Genomic DNA, 21,968 nt, shown 5'->3' with positions numbered 1-21,968 from the left:
GAGACCAGATAGTCACGCACATAGGGTTGGCGAGGTCTCTCTTCGACAGACTCGGACTCGTCGTAAACGAGGAAAAGTCAAAATTGACACCAATACAGAACATAGAGTTCATGGGGGCGGCTCTGTGCGCCAGGACAGGGCGCGCTTACCTCCCGCTGTCCAGATTCCAAGCGAACAGTATCCTAATATCCAACCTTCGGCAGTCCCCGTTGACGACAGCGCTGTCGTGCATGAAACTCCTAGGTCACATGGCGGCCTGCACCTATGTTGTCAGGCACGCCAGACTGAGGCTCAGGCCGCTGCAGGTGTGGTTGGTGAGATTGTTCAAGCCTTGCACTCCCTTGACACGAAAAGGGCGCCGGCGTTTTATATAGACAGAACGAGGCCGTTTCACAAGTCATCACAGCTGTTTATTGCCTATGCTGAGCAGGTGAAAGAGACGTCAGTTCGGCCCAAGGGCTGTCGGGGTGGATATCCACCTGCATTAGGAAGTGCTACACTCTGGTGCACAGGGAGCCGCCCTGTGTGTCGGCGCATTCCACTAGGGCACGTGCTTCGTCCGTGGCCTTCGGGGCCCAAGTCCCGATTCTTGAGATCTGTAGGGCAGCTACGTGGTCCTCTGTCCATATGTTTAAAGAGCATTGTGCCCTCACTCAACAGGCACAAGAGGATTCCACCTTGGACGCAGTGGTGTTGGGCTCTATTCTATAAAACAAAAATGAAAAGGGGGGGATGAGTGGTACGCTGTAGTGTTACGTGCCTGCTGTACCTACCTGTTTTGAGTTTCTGTGTATGTTCTATGGTTGCACTTCTTGATTAAAGTCCTCGTTTGTCGCTGAATACCAGTGTGGTTGTTCTGTTAGCTAAAAAAGGTGGCTCCGACCCCGTCTCCGGTGGGTACCTTGGAAGTCACCTCATTCGAATGGACATGAGTAATCACTCGAAGAAGAAAACAGGGTTACTTACCTGTAACTGTTGTTCTTCGAGATGTGTTGCTCATTTTCATTCGATTCCCCCCTTGCCTCCCCTGCGTCGGAGTTTTCTGGCAAGAAGGAACTGAGGAGGGGGAGGGCCGGCACGGGTACTTATGCTCCGCTATAACAGCACCACTCCAGGGGGCGACCTGCCAGCCCGACTAGTACCGGTGGGGAAAAAATGCTCTGGGAACCATGCACGTGGCGCGCATACACCTCATTCGAATGGACATAAGCAACACATCTCGAAGAACAACTGTTACAGGTAAGTAACCCTGTTTTGTCAATCTTCTGATCATCAAAGGAGGAAGGATGCACATATAGTCTGTTGTGTAAGGTTCCTATATTGCAAATATCTGCAGATTCTTCATCAAGATTGCCACCATCAGCAGTAGCCTAGAGATGGTACAATTAGTTTTTAATGTTTGTGTTTATATATGGTGGTAAGCTCTGCTCTGTTATATTGCTATATTTTGATGTTTAATTCTTTAGAGTGATCAAATAGTCAATGTTGAAAAGTTGAAACAGCTTTTGTTTCTCTAATCTTTCTTTAGTTCCCTTTCTCAATCCCATGCTTAACTCAGGCATTGGGAACATGTAGAGATTGAAAAACAGATGCCAGCTAGACTAGATTAATCACTTGCAGATGGGAGTTGGTGCAGTATAATTCACTCCTATTGCTACCTTGCCAGTGATAGTGCAATCTAGAGCCAGTCTCTCACTCCAGCTGGATTAAATCCCATTGTAGAGTACTGGGTAGATGTATAATTCAGTGGGGGGGATGGTCACTTGGAGGCTTCAGAGTTTGAGGTGGAGTGTTGGCCTTGAGGCACATAGGGTACATAGTTAGACTACTGTCAAATTTGCCATTATAGCTGTTTGGTGACTCTTTCAGTTGGCTATTTTGTATATTTACAAAAAGTAGGAAATATCATCTGTTTTCATGAAATTTATGGAGACATCAAGTCGGATCCCGAAAACAGACATTGTTATCCTATTTTCTAAAATTCTTTATCTTTTTATTACCATTTAAAAAAGAACACTTTTAAAGCAGTGATTTCCTAAAAGAGATATTAAGCATATAATTTTTTTTTACTATTAAATAGTTTTTATATTCAAGAAGTCAAACAAAAGACTTTATTATATTTGTGTGATGGGTGTCTTTTAACAGGTGCATGAAAGATCACACACAGGAGATCGACCATACCAGTGTGAACACCCTGGTTGTGGCAAAGCATTTGCAACAGGTAACGTTTTGGAGAGTGTCTTAGGCTGTAGCTTACTACAGATCTCCATATAAGACATGTTTTTGTTAATGCAATTTTTACACAAGATTTAAATCTATTTATGAGACTTTTATAGAAGTGGACGTGTTTTCAGCTAATATAGCTTAGTAAAGATGGAATAAAGTATAAGGAAAAGAGTATTTTAAGTATTATTGAAATATAAATGTAATGGAAAAAGAAGAAAATGTGTACTCTGACATCCTATTATGAGTTTCTTCACTATACACAGAAAAATCTATTAACGTGGAGTAAGTTGCATGAGTTACATGAGGTAAAGATAAGAGGTGCAACTTGCTGGCTTTAGATAAGGATATTTGAGCCTCTTATGCCCAGTGGAAAAGAATTTTGATAGGAGATAATCTGTTTCAAGTGGTGTGATTGATCTGGTTCTTTATCACAGTCACAGCGAGGCATAACATTTCTCATAAATTAAGTGAACTTTATAGCTCATACAGACTTTTCCATTTGTGCATGACATTTCATTTGATCCTATAAAATGCAGTGATGAGATGAGTATATAGAATATGGAGGATAGTAATACAAGCACTAGCTGGTTTTAAAGTGATATTTTCTTGGTTTTTGAAAACTATAATATATAGAAACAAGAGATGAGGTTAAAAAAACCTCAGAAACTTGAAAGAGTAAAAATGTTGCATGAAGAACTCCTTCCATTGTCATATAGAAAGCCCGGTTTCTTTGTAGGCATATTAATATAAGAAATACTGGGCTGAAAGACCAACAAAGAAACAACTGCATTTCAGTAGCTGCACAGAAGTTTAGTTGCACAGTGTTTTTAATTTTCAGTGTATAGAATGAGAAGCTGTATACAGTTGAAACAGAGGGACAAATATATTTTTCCTTTTCATGTCTAAATATATTTTTGGTCAGTTATAATACCAGTTGAACCTGGCAAACCCTGACGATGTTTAAATGTGTCTTCAAGGATTAAAATACATAGATTTAATATTAGTAGTTTTTTAGTTGGATTTTTAGGCTGCTTTGTATTGCAAAAATAAGAAAACATAAGTTAGGAATTGACTAACTCGGTAGTCTTGCTTCATGTTTTCAGATAGTGGGTTTTTTTTTAATCAAAACTTCAGTGTAGCAAGAGCACATTGTAAAGTTAGATGAGGAACCACATTCGGAGAATCCATGGCAGTTGTTCAGTAGTAATATGTACATCACTAATTGATTGGGAAAGATATATATTCTCTATGGCTGTGTCTACATTGGCACCCTTTTCCGGAAAAGGGATGCTAATGAGACAAGTTGGAATTGCAAATGCTGTGCCCCCCCCCCCCCCCGGTTCGTAACTAGGGGTCTGACTTAAGTCGGACCCACGTAACCTGGGGACTGCCTGTAAGGCCTTTTCCTCTTAAAATCAGGAATAAGGGATCTTCCGGAAAAGGCTTTATTTTCCGAAAGATCCCGTCTAGACTGGTGCTTTTCTCCAGCAAAGCCCTGAGCCGGAAAAAAGCGGCAGCCATGTTCATGCAAATGCCGCGGGGGATATTTAAATTCCCCGCGGCATTTGCAATTCCGACTTGTCTCATTAGCATCCCTTTTCTGGAAAAGGGTGCCAATGTAGACACAGCCTCTGTCTTCAGCAACTCTGAGTTCTCTTGTTCAGAATTTTTCTAAGAGAATGTTCACAGTAGAGGGTCCTCAGCTCCAAAACTTAGGCCCCCTTGTAATTTCACCAGAACCCCAATTTTGAGCATCGTGCTAGGCAGTCCGTGTATGACCTAATACAACTCCCATTGAAGTGAATGGAAGCCTTTCTGTTGAGTTCCTGTTGTACTCTGGATTATGCCCTTGTATTTCTGGGTAGAACCATAGAATCATAGAGCTAGAAGAGACCTCAGGAGGTCATCAAATCCAGCCCCCTGCCCATGACAGGACCAATCCCAACTAAATCAACCCAGTCAGGGCTTTGTCAAGCTGAGACTTAAAAACCTCTAGTGATGGAGATTCCACCATCTTCCTAGGTAACCCATTCCAGTGCTTCACCACCCTCCTAATGAAATAGTTTTTCCTAGTATCCAACCTTAGACCTCTCTCACTGTAACTTGAGTCCATTGCTCCTTGTTCTGCCATCCGTCACTATTGTGAACAGCCTTTCCCCATCCTCTTTGGAACCTTCCTTCAGGAAGTTGAAGGTTACTATCAAATTCCCTCTTACTCTTCTCTTCTGCAGACTAAACAAACCCAAATCCCTCAGTCTCTCTTCATAGGTCATATGCTCTAGCCCCCTAATCATTTTGGTCACCCTCCTCTGGACCCTCTCCAATGCGTCCACATCCTTTCTGTAGTGGGGGGCCCAGAACTGGACACAGTATTCCAGATGTTGCCTCCTCAGAGCCGAATAAAGAGGAATAATCACTTCTCTGGATCTGCTGGAAATACTCCTAATGCACCCTAATATGCCATTAGCCTTCTTGGCTACAGGGGCACACTGTTGACTCATCCAGCTTTTCATCCACTGTAATCCCCAGGTCCTTTTCTGCAGAACTGCTACTTAGCCATTCAGTCCCCAGCCTGTAACAATGCTTGGGATTCTTCCATCCCAAGTGCAGGACTCTGCACTTGTCCTTGTTGAACCTCATCAGATTTCTTTTGGCCCAATCCTCCAATTTGTCTAGGTCACTCTAGATCCTATCTCTACCCTCCAGCGTATCTACCTCTCCTCCTAGCTTAGTGTCATCCACAAACTTGCTGAGGGTGCAATCCATCCCCTCATCCAGGTCATTAAGAAAGATGTTGAACAAAACCGGTCCAAGAACAGATCCTTGGGGCACTCCACTAGAAACTGACTGCCAACCTGACATCAAGTTGTTGATCACTCCCCATTGGGCTGGACAGTCTAGCCAGCTTTCTATCCATCTTACAGTCCATTTATCCAATCCATACTCCCTTAACTTGCGGACAAGAATACTGTGGGAGACCGTATCAAAAACTTTGCTAAAGTCATGGTATATCACATCCACCGACTTTCCCATATCCACAGAGCCAGTTACCTCATCATAGAAACTAATCAGATTAGTCAGGCACGACTTGCCCTTTGTGAATCTATGTTGACTATTCCTCATCACTTTCCCTTCTTCCAAATGCTTCAAAATGCATTCCGTGAGGATCCCCTCCATGATTTTTCCAGGGACTGAGGTATGGCTGACTGGTCTGTAGTTCCTTAGATTGTCTTTCTTTCCTTTTTTAAAGATGGGCACCACATTTGCCTTTTTCCAATCATCCGGGATTTCTTCCAATCTCCATGAGTTTTCAAAGATAATGGCCAAAGGATCCGCAGTGACATTTGCCAACTCCCTCAGTACCCTCGGATGCATTAAGTCCGGGCCCATGGATTTGTGTATTTTTAGCTTTTCTAAATAGTTCGTAATTTGTTCTTTCCCCACCAAGAGCTGTCCACCTCCTTCCCATGTGTTGCCTTGTGCAATTGTCTGGGAGCTGACCTTGTCCGTGAAGACAGAGGCAAAGAAAGCATTGAGTCCTTCATGTTTTCTCACATCATCTGTCACTAGGTTACCTACCTCATCCAGTAAGGGCCCCACACCCTCTCTGATGACCCTCTTATTGCTAACATGCCTGTAGAAACCTTTCTTTTTATCCTTCACATCCCTTGCTAACTGCAATTCCAATTGTGCTTTCGCCTTCTTTGTAACTCCCCTGCATTCTCAAGCAATATATTTATACTCCTCCCTATTCATCTGTCCAAGTTTCCACTTCTTGTAAACTTCCTTTTTGTGTTTAAGCTCACCAAGGATGTCCCCAGTTGCCTACCATATTTGCTTTTCTTGCTGCGCATCGAGATGGTTTCTTCCTGTGCCTTTAATAAGGCTTCTTTAAAATACTGCCAGCTCTCCTGGACTCCTTTCCCCTTGTGACAGACCACAACCTGCAAACTGCAAAACTCTTGTAGAAGGCAGCCATATTGGGAGGTGTGTTAACGCTTTCCTGTTTCCAAATTAGCCTCATCTGAACAGGGCCCAGCAGCCAGGGTAGAAAATAGAGGCCTAATTAGGAAGCAGCTTACAGCTGGAGTTAATTAAGCACCTGCTGACAATTAAGGCCTCCGAGTGGGGAGGGGGCCCGAGGAGGGAGTTTTTGGAAGGTGCTCAGAGGAGAGCAGAGCAAGGGAATGATGAACCCCAAGGACTGGCCTGTGACGAAAATGACTCAGTAAGTGGGGACCCTTTCCTCTAGGGAAATCCCAGGGCAACAAAGGGGTCTCTGTGAGTCTCTGAGATGCTCAAGTAACCTCCAAGAAGCACAGAACCACCAGGGGGAGCTACCAAGGGACTTTGTCATACCCTTCATGTAAGCATCCCAGGGAATCCTGCCCATCAGTTCTCTGAGGGAGTCAAAGTCTGCTTTTCTGAAGTCCAGGGGGGTTTTATTTTGCTACTCTCTTTTCTTCCTTTGGTTAGGATACTGAAATCGACCATCTCATGATCACTGTTTCCCAAATTGTCACCCACCTCTACTTCCCCTACTAGTTCCTCCCTGTTTGTGAGCAGGAGGTCAAGCTGCGCGTGGCCCCTGGTCAGTTCCTTCAGCACTTGTACCAAGAAGTTATCCCCAACATTCTCCACAAACTTCCTGGATCGTCTGTGTACTGCTGTATTGATCTCCCAACAGATGTCAGGGTGATTAAAGTCACCTATGAGAACCAGGGCCTGCAATCTGGAAGCTTCTCTCACTTGTCCGAAGAAAGCCTCGTCTACCTCATCCACCTGCTCCGGAGGTCTGTAGCAGACACCAACCACAACATCACCTCTGTTGTTTCTACCTCTAAACTTAACCCATAGACTCTCAACAGTCTTTTATCCCTCTAAATACTAGAGCTCTGAGCAATTATACTGCTTTGTTACATATAATGCAACTCCTCCTCCCTTTCTTCCCCTCCTGTTCTTCCTGAACAGTTTATACCCTTCCATGACAGTGCTCCAGTTATGCAAGTCATCCCACCAAGTATTGCTGTTATATCACAGAATTCTTACTACTGATATTTGCCTTAGAAGGGGAGATGGTTTGTGGCTATTGACTATTTTGGTCAGTGAGTATGAACGTGTTAATATGTTTCAAAAAAAGTGAAGCTTGACTGGGTGCAGTTTTATAACTCTAAACTCTATTTGTAAAATAAAAAAACAGCGAATAAAATGGGAGTCACTGTGTGTTTGAATTCAGTAGGATGAGGATTGAGCTCTGACTGAAACTTTTATGTTGAGAGTAGCTGGTGAGAGAGAGTGAGAGCACAGCTTTTTCTGGGCTTTATTTTTTTCTATAGGAGCTTGTGTGACCATTTTGACATATTCATCAGGATTTCTCCTATTGTAAAGAAAAAGAGAAAATATGGGATAAGTACTTTTTCACAAATAAAATGAAACAGGATTTCTAAAGTGCAAGCAGTACTTTGGTTATGAAACTGATATGTTTGGAAAGTGAGATGAACAGAAGAACTGATTTTTGTTACTGATTGATCAGAGGACTTTATAACTAGACTGGCAAGTCCAGCTTTTGTGACCTGATACATTCTGAGTGTTAGATATTTCTGTTTTCAGTATTATAACATCTAAGATTCCTCCTCTCACCTCCTCCACCTTTCAATTTTCAAAATTGTTTTCAAGGTTACGGATTAAAAAGCCACGTACGAACCCATACAGGAGAGAAGCCCTATCGGTGTACAGAGGAGAACTGCACCAAGTCATTCAAGACTTCTGGAGACCTGCAGAAACACATCAGAACTCACACAGGTATAAGGAGTCTTTACTGCAGTCATGCACACTCTCTACTTCTTGGTTCTTTATTTTAAAGAGACACTATAGAAGGAATTTAACTCTTAGCTAATGGAGTGACACATGCTTGTGAAAGAATAAATATACTCAACTGTGGTGCACAAATGCTCTCAAAAATCCCATTTGAAGCTTACTTGGCACAACAACCTTGTAGCATTGCAGACACTGCCGGATGTCCCTGCACAATAATAATGCTCCTCATTTCAACATACAGATTTGCTTGGAACAGCGTATAGGCCTTCACTCTGCTATTACAGTTGCACTATCTTTGAACTAGGTGCATCATCATTGCATCCTACATGACTGAGTTAGTTTGTACCTTTGCAGTGCCTCTGTGGATAAAAGGTACTAGAATTGTAGCTGGAACAGAGCAATTACTCCTCAGAGTGTCAATTTGCAATGCTGTTACCATTCAGTGATAATTTTGCCATTTCAGAGTTATCAAATATATTGACTAGAACCAAGAATTTCTGAGGTGGTACTCATCTTGACTTGGTTCTTCTTTTCCCCACACCCTCAGAGCAATACAGAAGGAAACAAAAAGATGCCCTAAAACCCCCCAAAACTCCAAACATTTCAATGAAACTTTTCAGCTATATAAAAAATAAAGCCTTTTGGTATATCACATGGAGAGATAGATCACTGGAAAAATAAAAAGAATAAAAATCAGTTATTAGCAGCAGCTATATGCATAGAAGTATTGTATGCACACACCATCTACTTGCTGTAATAGTGGTTATGCCGACTGTGTTTATATCTATAGTGTCACCTTCATTCGTGAGATCTGACAAAGGGGCATTAATTTAAAAATGCACAGCAAGGATTACCACCCAATCCATCCTCAGCCTGTTATGACACTAAATACTCCATGATAGTGCTCTAGCCCTTCTTTGTTCTTCTTTTCTCAACCAAGTACCCTAAAGATTGATAGAAAAGTGGGCCTCCAGTTGATTAGAGGGGGTGGAATAGTGGAAAACTTGTTGGACCAAATGAAGAATGTCCATCCTCCAGGCTGTGGTCTTTGGTTTTTAGAGGTTAAAAAAGAGAGATGGAAGAAACCCCTTAGTTGTAATTCAGGTCCATAAGAGAGAACCTAAACCACAGACAAATGACAATTTATAAAAATTACAGAATGAATGAAAATTATTCCATCTTCCTGGCCATCTGCCAGTGGGCCATGGACACGGGTGATTGTTCATGATGGTATCTGCATGAGGGTATTTGTTACCTTCTCCTTCTAGCTCATATGCAGATCTTTGTTGAGAATTGAACTATACTAATGCGCTCATTACACAGTACAGACAAATGAACATTTAAGTACCATGGACTAGGGCTCTCTGACTTTTTCATAGGATTGACCTCATCTGAACAGAAAAATTGTCCTCCTTTCACTTTTGCAATCATATATATTTGACAATATAGCATTTCCTTAAATAGAAAAGTCATTTTAGTAAAGAATGTTATATATTTTAATACAATTTAGCAGCTACAACTAAGGAATTGAGCCAGCATCATGTAATCAGTTCACACATCATCAGGAAGTCTTTCACAGATCATCACTGGTTCATGGACCGTAGTTTGGGAATCTCAGACATTGGATGCTGCACCAGGAATTATGAATGGATGCAACAATTCACAGTCTCAGTAGTTGGAGTGAGTTCTGTCTGTGTACAAATAGAATGATGTACCCAAAACAAGAGGTTAATGTGGATGCACTGAACCAATGCAAGTTGCAACAGTGCACTTCTCTTCTGTAGACAACGCTGGAGTCCCTCAACTCTGTATTGTTATCGTGAACTAAAGCTGATATTGATCGACGCAAGATCTTCTGCTAACAACAAAACATGCTCTTTTCAGTGATGAAGCACCCGGCATAGTCTGCATCACTGAAACCTAGAAGGATGACTGCACAACCTGTGTTGGTGCACTTAGTTTCCCCCAAGATTCTCAGTATATCACAGACCTAGATAGCACAAGAAGGCATATAGCAATGCATTCATTCTGCAAACCTGAAATGCAAAAGAAGTGCCTCAGGTAAGATCACTTCATTTGAATAAATTAATCTTACATTGGAAAGCAGAGCTAAAGCTACCATAGATTTTTATGCTCACTTACAGACGACCACAGACTAGACACCTCGCAATGGAGCTCACTGATAACTTGCTAGAGACCATGGTGAAATACTCCAGAATTATCATCCTAGTTGATTTCATTATTTATATGAACAAGACCACAGATACAAAAGCCCAGAAACTCATCTTCTCACTTCCCTCCTTAAGATGTTCACAGATTCTGGTTTAATCTACAAACTTAGTCACACTTTGGACCTGATCTTTAGGTTCTATATTAGGATAGAGGACATCACAACCTAGCCGCTATTTTGCACAGATCCTTGTATCATAACTTCAGAGGTCTCAGACCTTCCATTTTCCATGCAACAAGATACGTGATTCAGCCATGAAGACTCATGGACTCAAACAAATTCAAAAGCCTTTTCAAGGACAACAGTACCTCACCTGCAGGATGGGGAGTTGTCTTTCTACAATGCCCTCATCCATTGTTATGCCAGTCCACAATTGGCCCCCTTGTCCCCATTACCCATGCAGATGTTGGCTTTCTGACACACTCTGTTCTGGATGAAGAGAGAAGGGGATGGAAACTTGAGTCCTGATGGCAGAAGGCTGCTTCAAATAATATGAAACATAAGAAATGCCTCAACGCCTGCCCACAGGGCTTCCTTCCAGTATTATGGCATCTGTGCTGGTGCTCCAGTCCCTGCAGGAGGCTGGAGCACACAAAATCTACTAGCATGGGCCGGTATGTGGGGAATGTAGGGAGTGACTTTCTCCTTCTCAGACTAGAACCATGTCAGTGAGGGGTGGTTGTTTTAGTTGGGTTTTTTGTTTTGCTTCTCACTTGTGTATGATTTTTCTCACTTGTGTATGATTTTTTTGTGGCTGATTTTTTTTTTTCTGTGGGTCAGCAGCCCCGAACCTAAAAAGGTTTTTCACCCTGGCTTACGCTGTGCTGTGGCTGTATTGAAGACCAAGAGAACTTCTGTGGAAGCTGCCAAATCCTGTTCCAAGAACCTAACTATTTTGGTCCTGAGTGCCTACAACAGTGGTTCTCAACCTAGTTATCGTTGTGGGCTGCATCCTGTCTGTCTGTGTGTCTCTGTCTATTTCTATTCATCTATCCATTCACACACACACACACACACACACACACACACACACACACACACACACACACACACACACTATCTGTGTGGCCCTGAGGATGTCACATTGGCTTCACCTGTGTGCTGATTTGGTCATGAGTTGAGACTCACTGGCTTGCAACCTGCAAAAAAGCCAAGGACCAAGTACGGCTAAGAATGCCATTTTGCTGCAAAGATCATGTAACATTTGAAGCCTTCTCAAACAGCATGAACCTATTCTGCCTCTGTTCACCAACCAAAAACCCACTTGCATTCCCAGAGTTGAGTGCATTCAACTCAAGAAGTTTTGCATATCCTAAAGGAGATTTGACACAAGACTCGTAAATATGATCCATACCCTTCCTTGCAAGAAAGAGTTGTGGACACCAGTGCCACTCCTCAGTGAAATAGCCATTGTCTTATTCAAAGAAACAGGACTATGTAGCACTTTATAGACTAACAGGATGGTTTATTAGGTGATGAGCTTTCATGGGCCAGACCCACTTCCTCAGATCAAATAGTGGAAGAAAATTGGCATAACCATATATACCAAAGGATACAATTAAAAAAATGAACACATATGAAAAGAACAAATCAAATTTCAGAACAGAAGGGGGATGAAGGAGGGGACAAGGGGGGGAAGTAAATGTCTGTGAGCTAATGATATTAGAGGTGATAATTGGGGAAGCTATCTTTTGTAATGGGTAAGATAATTAGAGTCTTTATTCAAACATAAGTGTAAAGTGTCGAATTTAAGCATGAATGACGGTTCAGAGGATTCTCTTTCAAGTGTAGTCTTAAAAGGCCTTTGAAGCAGGATGCAGGTAATCAAGTCGTTGAGACAATGTTCTTGCTGGGTGAAATGGCAAGAAACTGTTAGTTCTTTGTGATCCTGTCTAATATCTGTTTTGTGGGCATTGATCCTTTGGCGAAGTGTCTGAGACGTTTGTCCAATGTACATAGCGGACGGACACTTTCGGCACATGATAGCATAAATTATATTTCTGGATGCGCAGGAATATGTGTTCTTGATCTTATAACTCACTTGGTTGGGTCCAATAATGGTATCAGCAGAGTGAATCTGTGGACAAAGCTGGCAACGGGGTTTGTTGCAAGGGAAGGTTCCAGGGTTGGTATTAGTGTGGTATGTCTTGTGGTTGTTGATAAGAATCATCTTGAGGTTTGGTGGTTGTCTATAGGAGACTGTGGGTCTGTCTCCCAGAGCCTCTCAGAGTTTAGTATTCTGTTCCAGTATAGGCTGTAGTTTATTGATAATGTGTTGGACAGGTTTAAGTTGGGGGCTGTAGGTGATGACAAGTGATGTTCTATTGTTGGTTTTCTTGGGTCTGTCTTGAAGTAGTTGGTTTCTAGGTATTCACCTGGCTCTTTCAATTTGCTTTTTTATTTCTCCGGGTGGGTAGTTGAGGTTTATAAATGCTTGGTAGAGACCCTGAAGTTTCTGGTCTCTGTCAGTGGGATTAGAGCAGATGCGGTTGTATCGAATGGCTTGGCTATAGATGATGGATCGTATGGTGTGTTCTGGATGGGAGCTGGAAGCATGTAGGTAACTGTATGAGTCAGTGGGTTTTCTGTAGAGAGTGGTGTCTAATTTTCCATTGCTGATTTGTACTGTGGTGTCCAGGAAATGGATCTCTCGTGTAGAATGGTCCAGGCTGAGATTGATAGTGGGGTGTAGGTGGTTAAAATCTCTGTGGAATGTCTCCAGTGTTTCTTGGCCATGCGTCCAGATCATAAAGATGTCATCGTTGTAGCATAAGTAGAGAAGGAAGGGGTAAAAGGGGACGGGAGTTGAGGAAAGGTTGTTCTAGGTCAGCCATAAAGATATTAACATATTGTGGGGCCATGCGTGTACCCATGGCTGTGCCGCTGATCTGGAGGTATAAGTTGTTCTCAAACTGGAAATAATTGTGGGTGAGAACAAACTTACATAGGTCTGCTATCAGATTGGCAGTGGTGTCCTCTGGGATAGTGTTTCTAATTGCTTGTAATCCATCTTCATGTGGGATGTTGGTGTATAGAGCTTCTACATTCATGGTGGCAATGATGGTGTTATCAGGGAGGTTATCGATGTTTTGTAGTTTCCTTACGAAGTCAGTAGTATCTTGGAGATAGCTGGGGGTGTTGGTTGCGTAGGGTTTGAGAAGAAAGTCTACATAGCTGGATAAACCAGTAGTGAGCATGCCGATACCAGAGATGATGGGACACCCTATTCTTATGCAAGTTAAGGGAAGAGCCAGTAAAAGGCTGACATAAGCTCATTTATCTGATCTTAGCATTGTGACCCAGCACTGTCTATATTCAGGGCAAGACAAAGAACGGAAACTGCTTTAGTGGCACTGATGGATGATCTCCTCCTTTTCAATGGCTAGAGATCAATTTTCATCCTGCTGGAACTCTCTGCAGTATTAGACGCTGTTGACCATTAGATTTAGGGATGTAATAGTGTAGTTGATTAACCAATTAACCAGAAGCAAAAGCTTATCAGTTACTGTTATAGATTAAACAGATTCCTTCTCGCTCTGTCCCCCCTGGGTGGGCAGGCAGCCTGGCTTAGTTCCAGCTCAGGCCGGGTCCACGAGGCGTACAGATAGTTCGGAATAGCTTGCTAGTCCGAACTATCTAGCCCGTGCCGCGTGTAGCCGCGCGGCACGGGGTTCACACTAGCCGGCTTTTAAAAATGGCGGCGCCGGCTTTATGCTAATGAAGCCCGGGAAATTCAAATCCCGGGCTTCATTAGCAAGTTCGGTATGCATACATTACCCCCCTAGTTTGAACTAGGGGGGTAGTGTAGACATACCCTCTCTGCTTACCCCTTTCTCCAGATCATTTATGAATAAGTTGAAAAGGATTTGTCCCAGGACTGACCCTTGGGGTACACCACTAGTTACCCCTCTCCAATCTGAAAATTTACCATTTATTCCTACCCTTTGTTTCCTGTCTTTTAACCAGTTCTCAATCCGAGAAAGGACCTTCCCTCTTATCCCATGGTCATGTAATTTACACGAGCCTTTGGTGAGGGACCTTGTCAAAGACTTTCTGAAAATCTAAGTATACTATATCTACTGGATCCCCCTTGTCCGCATGTTTGTTAACCCCTTCAAAGAACTCTAACAGATTAGTAAGACAGGATTTCCCTTTACAGAAACCATGTTGACTTTTGTCCAACAAGTTATGTTCTTCTACATGCTTCACAATTTTATTCTTTACTATTGTTTCGACTAATTTGCCCGGTACTGAAGTTAGACTTACCGGTCTGTAATTGCCAGGATCGCCTCTAGAGCCCTTTTTAAATATTGGTGTCACATTGGCTACCTTCCAGTCATTAGGTACGGAAGCCGATTTAAAGGATAGGTTACAAACCACAGATAATAGCTCAGCAATTTCCCATTTGAGTTCTTTTACAACCCTTGGATGAATGCCATCCGGTCCCGGAGATTTGTTAACATTAAGTTTTTCTATTTGTTCCAAAACCTCCTCTAATGATACTTCAGTCCGGGACAGTTCCTCAGATTCATCACCCACAAAGGACAGTGCAGATTCAGGAATCTCCCCAACGTCCACAGCCGTGAAGACTGAAGCAAAGAAATCATTTAGTTTCTCTGCAATGGCTTTATCGTCCTTGATTGTTCCTTTTATAGCTCAATCATGTAGGGGACCCACAGGTTTTTTAGCAGGCTTCCTGCTTCTAATATACTTAAAAAACATTTTATTTCTTTTTGAGTTTTTGGCTAGGTGTTCCTCAAAATCTTTTTTTGCTTTTCTTATTACATTTTTACACTTGATTTGACAGTGTTTATGTTCCTTTCTATTTATCTCACTAGGATTGGACTTCCACTTCTTAAAAGATATCTTTTTGCCCTTCACTGCTTCTTTTACATGGTGGTTAAGTCACGGTGACTCTTTTTTAGGTCTCTTGCTATGTTTTTTAATTTGGAGTATACATTTAAGTTGGGCCTCTATTATGGTGTCTTTAAAAAGTTTCCATGCAGCTTTCAGTGATTTGGCTCTAGTCACTGTGCCTTTTAATTTCTGTTTAACAAACCTTGTCATTTTTGTGTAATTCCCCTTTTTGAAATTAAATGCCAGGGTGCTGGACTGCTGAGGTGTTCTTCCCACCACAGGAATGTTGAATGTTATTATATTATGGTCACTATTCCCAAGCGGTCCTGTAACGGTTATATCCTGGACCTGATCCTGCACTCCACTCAGGACTAAATCGAGAATTGCCTCTCCCCTTGTGGGTTCCTGCACCAGCTGCTCCAAGAAGCAGTCATTTAAGCCATTGAGAAATTTTATCTCTGCTTCTCTTCCTGAGGTGACATGTATCCAGTCAATATGGGGGTAATTAAAATCCCCCATTATTACAGAGTTCTTTATTTTGGTAGCCTCTCTAATCTCCCTTAGCATTTCAATGTCAGTATCGCTGTCCTGGTCAGGTAATATATCCCTACTGCTAATTTCTTATTATTGGAGCATGGAATTTCTATCCATAGCGATTCTATTGAACATGTTGATTCACTTAATATTTTTATTTCGTTTGATTCTACATTGTCTTTCACATACAGTGCCACTCCGTCACCCAGCCAGCCTGCTCTATCCTTTCTATATATTTTATATCCCGGTATGATTGTGTCCCACAGATTTTCCTCATTCCACCAGGTTTCAGTGATGCCTATTATGTCAAGCTCCTCATTTAATACGAGGTACTCTAGTTCACCCATCTTATTAGTCAGACTCCTAACATTTGCGTACAAGCACTTTAAAAATTTGCTACTGCTTATTTGTCTGCCCTTCCCTGATGCATTGGATTCCTTTGTATGTGGTTGTTTGTCTGCTCTGGCCCACGGTTTGCCCTCTCCCCTCCTCTCTTTCTGACTACAGCTTAGAGAATCTCTATCAACGGATTCTCCTCTAAGAGAAGTCTCCATCCGATTTATGTGCATCTCCGCACCAATCGGCTTTCCCCCATCTCTTTGTTTAAAAACTGCTCTACAGCCTTTTTAATGTTTAGTTCCAGCAGTCTAGTTCCACCCTGGTTTAGGTGGAGCCCATCCTTCCTGTATAGGGCCCCCCTCTCCCAAAAGTGTCCCCAGTTCCTAATAAATCTAAACCCCTCTTCCCTACACCATCGTCTCATCCACGCATTGAGACTCTGAACTCTGCCTGCCTACCTGGCCCTGCGCGTGGAACTGGAAGCATTTCCGAGAATGCCACCATAGAGGTCCTGGATTTCAGTCTCTTTCCTAGCAGCCTATATTTGGCCTCTAGGATATCTCTCCTACCCTTCCCTACGTCATTGGTACCTACATGTACCACGACCACCGTCTCCTCCCCAGCACTACACATAAGTGTGTCTAGATGCCTCTAGAAATCCGCTACCTTTGCACCAGGCAGGCAAGTGACCAGACGGTTCTCCCGGTCATCACAAACCCAACTATTTATGTTTCTAACGATTGAATCACCCACTGCTAACACCTGCCCCTTCCTAACTGGCATTCCCTCCCCCTCAGAGGTATCCTCAGTGCGAGAGGATACCGCAACATCCTCTGGGAGGAGGGTCCCAACTACGGGATGGTTTCCCTCTGCTCCCATTGAATGCTCTGTTCCCTTGAGACTTTCATCCTCCTTAAGAGCACTGGGGCTCTCAGACTGGAGGTGGGACAGTACTACAGTGTCCCGGAAAGTCTCATCAACATAGCTCTCTACCTCCCTTAGCTCCTCCAGTTCAGCCACTCTGGCCTCCAAAGCCCGAACTCGGTCTCTGAGGGTCAGGAGCTCCTTGCAACGGGTGCACAAATACGCCACCCGACCACAGGGCAGGTAATCATACATGTTATACTCGACACAATAAACAGGATAGCCCCCACTCTGCTGCTGGGCTTCTGTGTCCATTTTTCTAATGAATACGTTTAAGTATAACCTGGGATTCTTTTTAAACCTCTGGAATATAGATTATTATAAGAGTTATGTCTTAAAGAAGGTGAGAAGTCACTAGTGCCCTCTAGCCTCCCCTTCTAAACTCCCTCTCCAAACTCCCTGTTAGCTGTTTCTGTTCACAAGCTCCCTGGTTGCTGAGTCACAGGATTATATAGCTCTGGTAGCCCCTCCCCCTGACTGAGGCTCAGCCAATTAACAGAGGCTTCTAGATTTCAAACCTTTTAGAAGCTCCTTCAAACAAACAAAGCAAACAAACAAACCAGATGTACAGTCTAGCCATCTTTCTGCCCCTCTTACAGTCCATTATCCAATCTATATTCTCTTAGTTTGACTGGTCTGTAGAAAAAAGGCCACTTTTTCGGGGAAAAAAAACCCCTATAGTCTAGACACACCCTTAGATAGCAGTTGATCGCTCTACCTTCTCCATTCAACTCAGGTCCTCCTTTGTTGCTCGTTCCTCCTTGTGTTTCTTCCCTGTATCCGACTTCCTCACCTCTGGGCTTTGGTCACCATCCCCCAACGAACCTAGTTGAAAGTCCTCCTCACTAGGTTTGCAAGCCTGCCCGCGAAGATGCTCTTTCCTTTTAGTTACGTGGGTCCCATCTGTTCCTAATAATCCTTGTGCCTGGAACAGAGTCCCATGATTGAAGAAACAAAAGCCCTCTCTCTGACACTATCTGTATAACTAAGCATTTACTTCCTCAATTTGATGATCCCTACCTGGACCTTTTCCTTCAACTAGAAGGATGGACGAGAACACTACTTGCTCTTCAGATTCCTTGATCCTTCTTCCCAGTGCTACATAAATCTGCTGTCATTCTTTACCATCTCATTTGTTCCTACATGGAGAAGCAGGAAAGGGTAGCAATCTGAAGGTTTAATCACTTTTGGAGGACTCTCGGTCACATCCTGAAGGCAAGCTCCCCGCTAATCAGCACACTTCTTGAGATTGCAGGTCTGGAAAGCAGATGGATGACTTAGTCTCTCTTAGGAAGGAGTCCCCGACCACCACCACCCATCTTCTTCTTTTGGGGGTGGTGGTTGTGGAACCCCCGTCCCTAAGACTGTGTAGCCCATGCCTTCCAGTAGATGGTGTTCCCTTCTGATTTTTTTCTCTGAGAGGTCCCTGCCACAGCATTCTCCACCATAGTGCCCGTGGAGAGATCCTGAAAGTGGTTACTTACCTGTACAGGAATGGGGGATACTTGAGTTGGCCGCCTTCTTCTAGCGGTTACATGCTGCCAGTTCTCTACCTTGTCCTGTACTGCCCTGACTGGCTCTTCAGCCTGCTGTGCCTGCAGGATTAAACGCTGCCTTCTGTCGAGGAAGTCTTCATCCCCTCTGCTGGAACGTAGGGTCGATACTTTGGCCTCAAGTCCTGTAATTTTTTCTTCCAAAATGATGACCAGCTTGTGTTTAGTGCAGATGAAATCCCTTCTTTCTTCTTGGAGGAACACAAACATCACATATGCTGTGCAGGAAACAACAGCAGACCTATCACTATCCATACCTGCGTTCCTTCTATGAGATTCCTCAGATGTTATTCAATGCCTCCTTGAAGGGTAGGAGTGTAGCAAAAAGATTTTAAAGAATGGTGAGTGTAGCTCACCCCATTCCCACATACCTTCCTAACTCCCTCTCCAAACTCCCTGTTAGCAGTCCCTGGTCACTGACTCACTCCTTTATAAAGCACTGGACTGCCTGATAGCCCCTCCCCCTGGTTAAGGCTCAACCAATGAGCAGAGGCTTCTAGATTTCAAACCCTGATTAGGCGTTCACAGCTTCCACCTACCAGCCACAGCACACACTCCGTGGCGGGGAGGGGAAGAGGGAAGAAACCCCCCCCCCACACACACACAAACACAAGCTCAGCACACAGCAAGAAACCCCCAAACACACACTACAGACTGCCACTTCTCTCAAGGGTCCTGTATTAGCTCCTTCTCCACTTGGAGAACTCCCTCTCAAGCTCCCTGTTAGCAGTCCCTGTTCTTTTCCTCTTAATACAATGTCTTTTGCTTTTCTTCTCCGCTCATAGACTTTAGCACTGAAGGGACCATCATGATCATGATCATCTATTCTGTCCTCTCCATGTCACAGACCACAGAACCTCACCTACCTACTGTTGTAATACACCTACTACTTCTGACTGATTTGCTAACTGTCTCCCCAATCTACCATATCCTAATTCTCCTGCTTTTCATTGCCATTTCATTCTCTCTCAGGCCCACTGATTGCTGTCAGACTGGTTTCTCCACTTACACAAAGGCCTTCTCAGACATCTTTGGTCTGGTTGAAAACTAGTTGATAGTCATCTAGAAGGGCATATTTATACGAATTAATGGTTTCTGATAGTGGGGAGGAAAGCAGGACCTGCTCTAGGGAACAGTTCTGATTTGTTTTTTTGTTTCTGTTACTATATCCCTCCTTAGACTAGACTAACATGGACTGCTGGTTGGACCTCCCTGGTCCAGCACCCTTGGGACCTGACTGGACCCGAAGGTGGGAATTCACCAGACCTAGGGAGGTCCACTGCCACTTGCCTCCCAGTCTGCTGCCCTTCTGGCTCGGGCCCCAAACCTGCTGCCACTGGGTTCCAAGCCAGCAGGGCTTCCAGCCCTGGGAGACACTGATTCAGGAACATCCATGGCTGGCTGGATCACAGAGTCCCAGTTTAGGGAGGTGCAACCTGTATTTTATCCTGGAGATCTTGCTCTCCATCTTTAAAATAGCCATCTTCCAGCCACCTGAAAACTGGCTTAGTTTCTAACTGTTAACTGAGAAAAAGAAAGGACTGAGTTCACAAGCAGGTTTTGTGACATTCCTACAGACATTCTTTACTAATGTTTTAAACTAAAAAACCTCTGACTTTGAGAAACCACTGTTGCTGAGCGGGTCTGGGTGCAACTCTGCTCTTTTCTACCTGATGTGCAGAATTATAGAAACCATGGCAATACTACAGTACCTCATATACATTTAAAACACAGACATAAGTCCTTCTGGCAAGAAACTGACAAACCTTTCTAGAACTGATGCTTAAAAGAATTACTTACACTTTCAGTTTCCTCTAACAAGGAGCTAACTGCTCTGGAGTTTCCTGGGAGTTTACCTCAGGACTTTTTTTTAATTTGTCTTACAATAGTGGTGCCTCTCCCCCCAGCCTTTTCAGAGCATGTGGGGGAAGGAGGCTAATGTCACTTACTATAGAGTTTCAGGAAAAATCAGTGTGGCTCTTTTTAAGGTAGGGGAATGTAGGAGTACCAGGTGTCTGGTTTTGAACCGGACAGTCCAGTATTTGAGCTTTCTGTTCAGGAAACATTGAGAAAATATCAATGTCTGGTATTTTCTAAATAAGATGTAATGTAGATTGTGATGTAATGTTAGGCAGCTTCTAAATCCGGGTTTTTTAATGTACTGTCTTTTAACTTTACCTATTATATCTTTCTATGTTTTTTTCCAGGCGAAAGACCCTTCAAATGTCCCTTTGAAGGCTGTGGAAGGTCATTCACAACATCCAATATTAGAAAAGTTCACATCAGGACACATACTGGTGAAAGACCCTATTACTGTACAGAACCAGGATGTGGCAGAGCATTCGCCAGTGCAACCAATTACAAGAACCATGTCAGAATACATACAGGTACATAGGTGACATTTTGTTTGAAGAGCAATTTGCTTGTGAGCTCCTGTGATTTTTCTCCTTGGTACATACATTATTTCTGCATATCAGAACTGGGTCAGAAAATTTCTTATAGTGATGTCACAATTTTTTATTTTAACCCTTTTCTCTTCTTTGACCAGCCATAAATGGTCATTATAGAGTCTTCCGTCAATGGAGGACCCCTGCGGTCAGCACTGTCCCTGGGAAGGCATGGGGCCAGGGACAACCAGCCCTCACTCCAGGCTCTGCCCTGCCCCACCTCTTTCTGCTCCTGCTACACCCTAGTCCCTTCCCCCAAGCTCTACCCTTGCTCCATCTCTTCACACCCTTGCTCCACGCCCACTCTGTCCCTTCCCCAAACCCATTCTCCATAATGACACAACCCGGGGGATTACCAGAGGGCCTAGCACTGGCAGCAGTGGTCAGGCCTGCTCCTGCACTCACTGGATGGCAGGAAGCAGAGCAAGCTGGCCCCAGCCTGCTGTACTCCTAGCAATCTCCTAAGCCATCCTGGGCCCTGTAGGGCCTCCCAAAACCTGGAGCCTGGGGTGTCCACCCCGCACTGTACTGTGGATGGGACAGTTCTGTCAGCAGTAGACTGGTTAGCCACAGAAGACAACACCAAATGACCAAGCTTCAGCTTAAGTGGAGGTGTGACTTTCCTATCCTGCTGTTAACACACATGAACAAAGGACTTCATCCAAAGCATTTTGAAGCCTGTAGAAAGACTTCTGTTGATTTTTTTTTTTTTAAATGGGTTTTGGATCGAACGCTTAGTCCCTGAGGTTTGCCTTTATTAAGTAACGTAAAGCACAAACTTCAGCCTGAGGCTGACTGTTCTTAGAATTTTTGTCCTTGTCCCTATATCCCCCTTCTTGGTGGTAAGAATCAAAACCTTCTGGACCTAACAGGATTCACGTGGCCTAGCTGTTAGGGTGAATCAGCAGAAATATCTCTGCATACATTTGCAGGGTTCTAAAACCCTACCTATATCCATGATTTGTTGTATCCTGCTTTTCATTGCTAGAAAAAATCAATAATCTCGAGGCTCAAGATTTTGTATGTCTTTTAAACTGGTTT

General features: G+C 43.5%; 1 protein-coding gene across 3 annotated transcripts in view; it reads left to right on the top strand.

The window, feature by feature from the left end:
- The window catches only part of ZNF143 (zinc finger protein 143), a 140,483-nt gene that overhangs the window by 65,100 nt on the left and 53,415 nt on the right, over positions 1–21,968 (top strand). For all 3 annotated transcript variants that reach the window (XM_075927952.2, XM_006129090.5, XM_075927954.2), the window contains 3 exons: positions 2,146–2,221; positions 7,903–8,028; positions 20,688–20,867. In XM_075927952.2, coding sequence (XP_075784067.1) covers positions 2,146–2,221; positions 7,903–8,028; positions 20,688–20,867 — 382 coding nt within the window. The remainder of the gene's footprint in view (positions 1–2,145; positions 2,222–7,902; positions 8,029–20,687; positions 20,868–21,968) is intronic.

This window comes from Pelodiscus sinensis, chromosome 5 (genome assembly GCF_052426305.1).
Source record: "Pelodiscus sinensis isolate ZL-2025 chromosome 5, ASM5242630v1, whole genome shotgun sequence".
In the NCBI taxonomy this organism is placed as follows: Eukaryota; Metazoa; Chordata; order Testudines; family Trionychidae; genus Pelodiscus; species Pelodiscus sinensis.
This window is presented reverse-complemented; position numbering and strand designations above follow the sequence as displayed.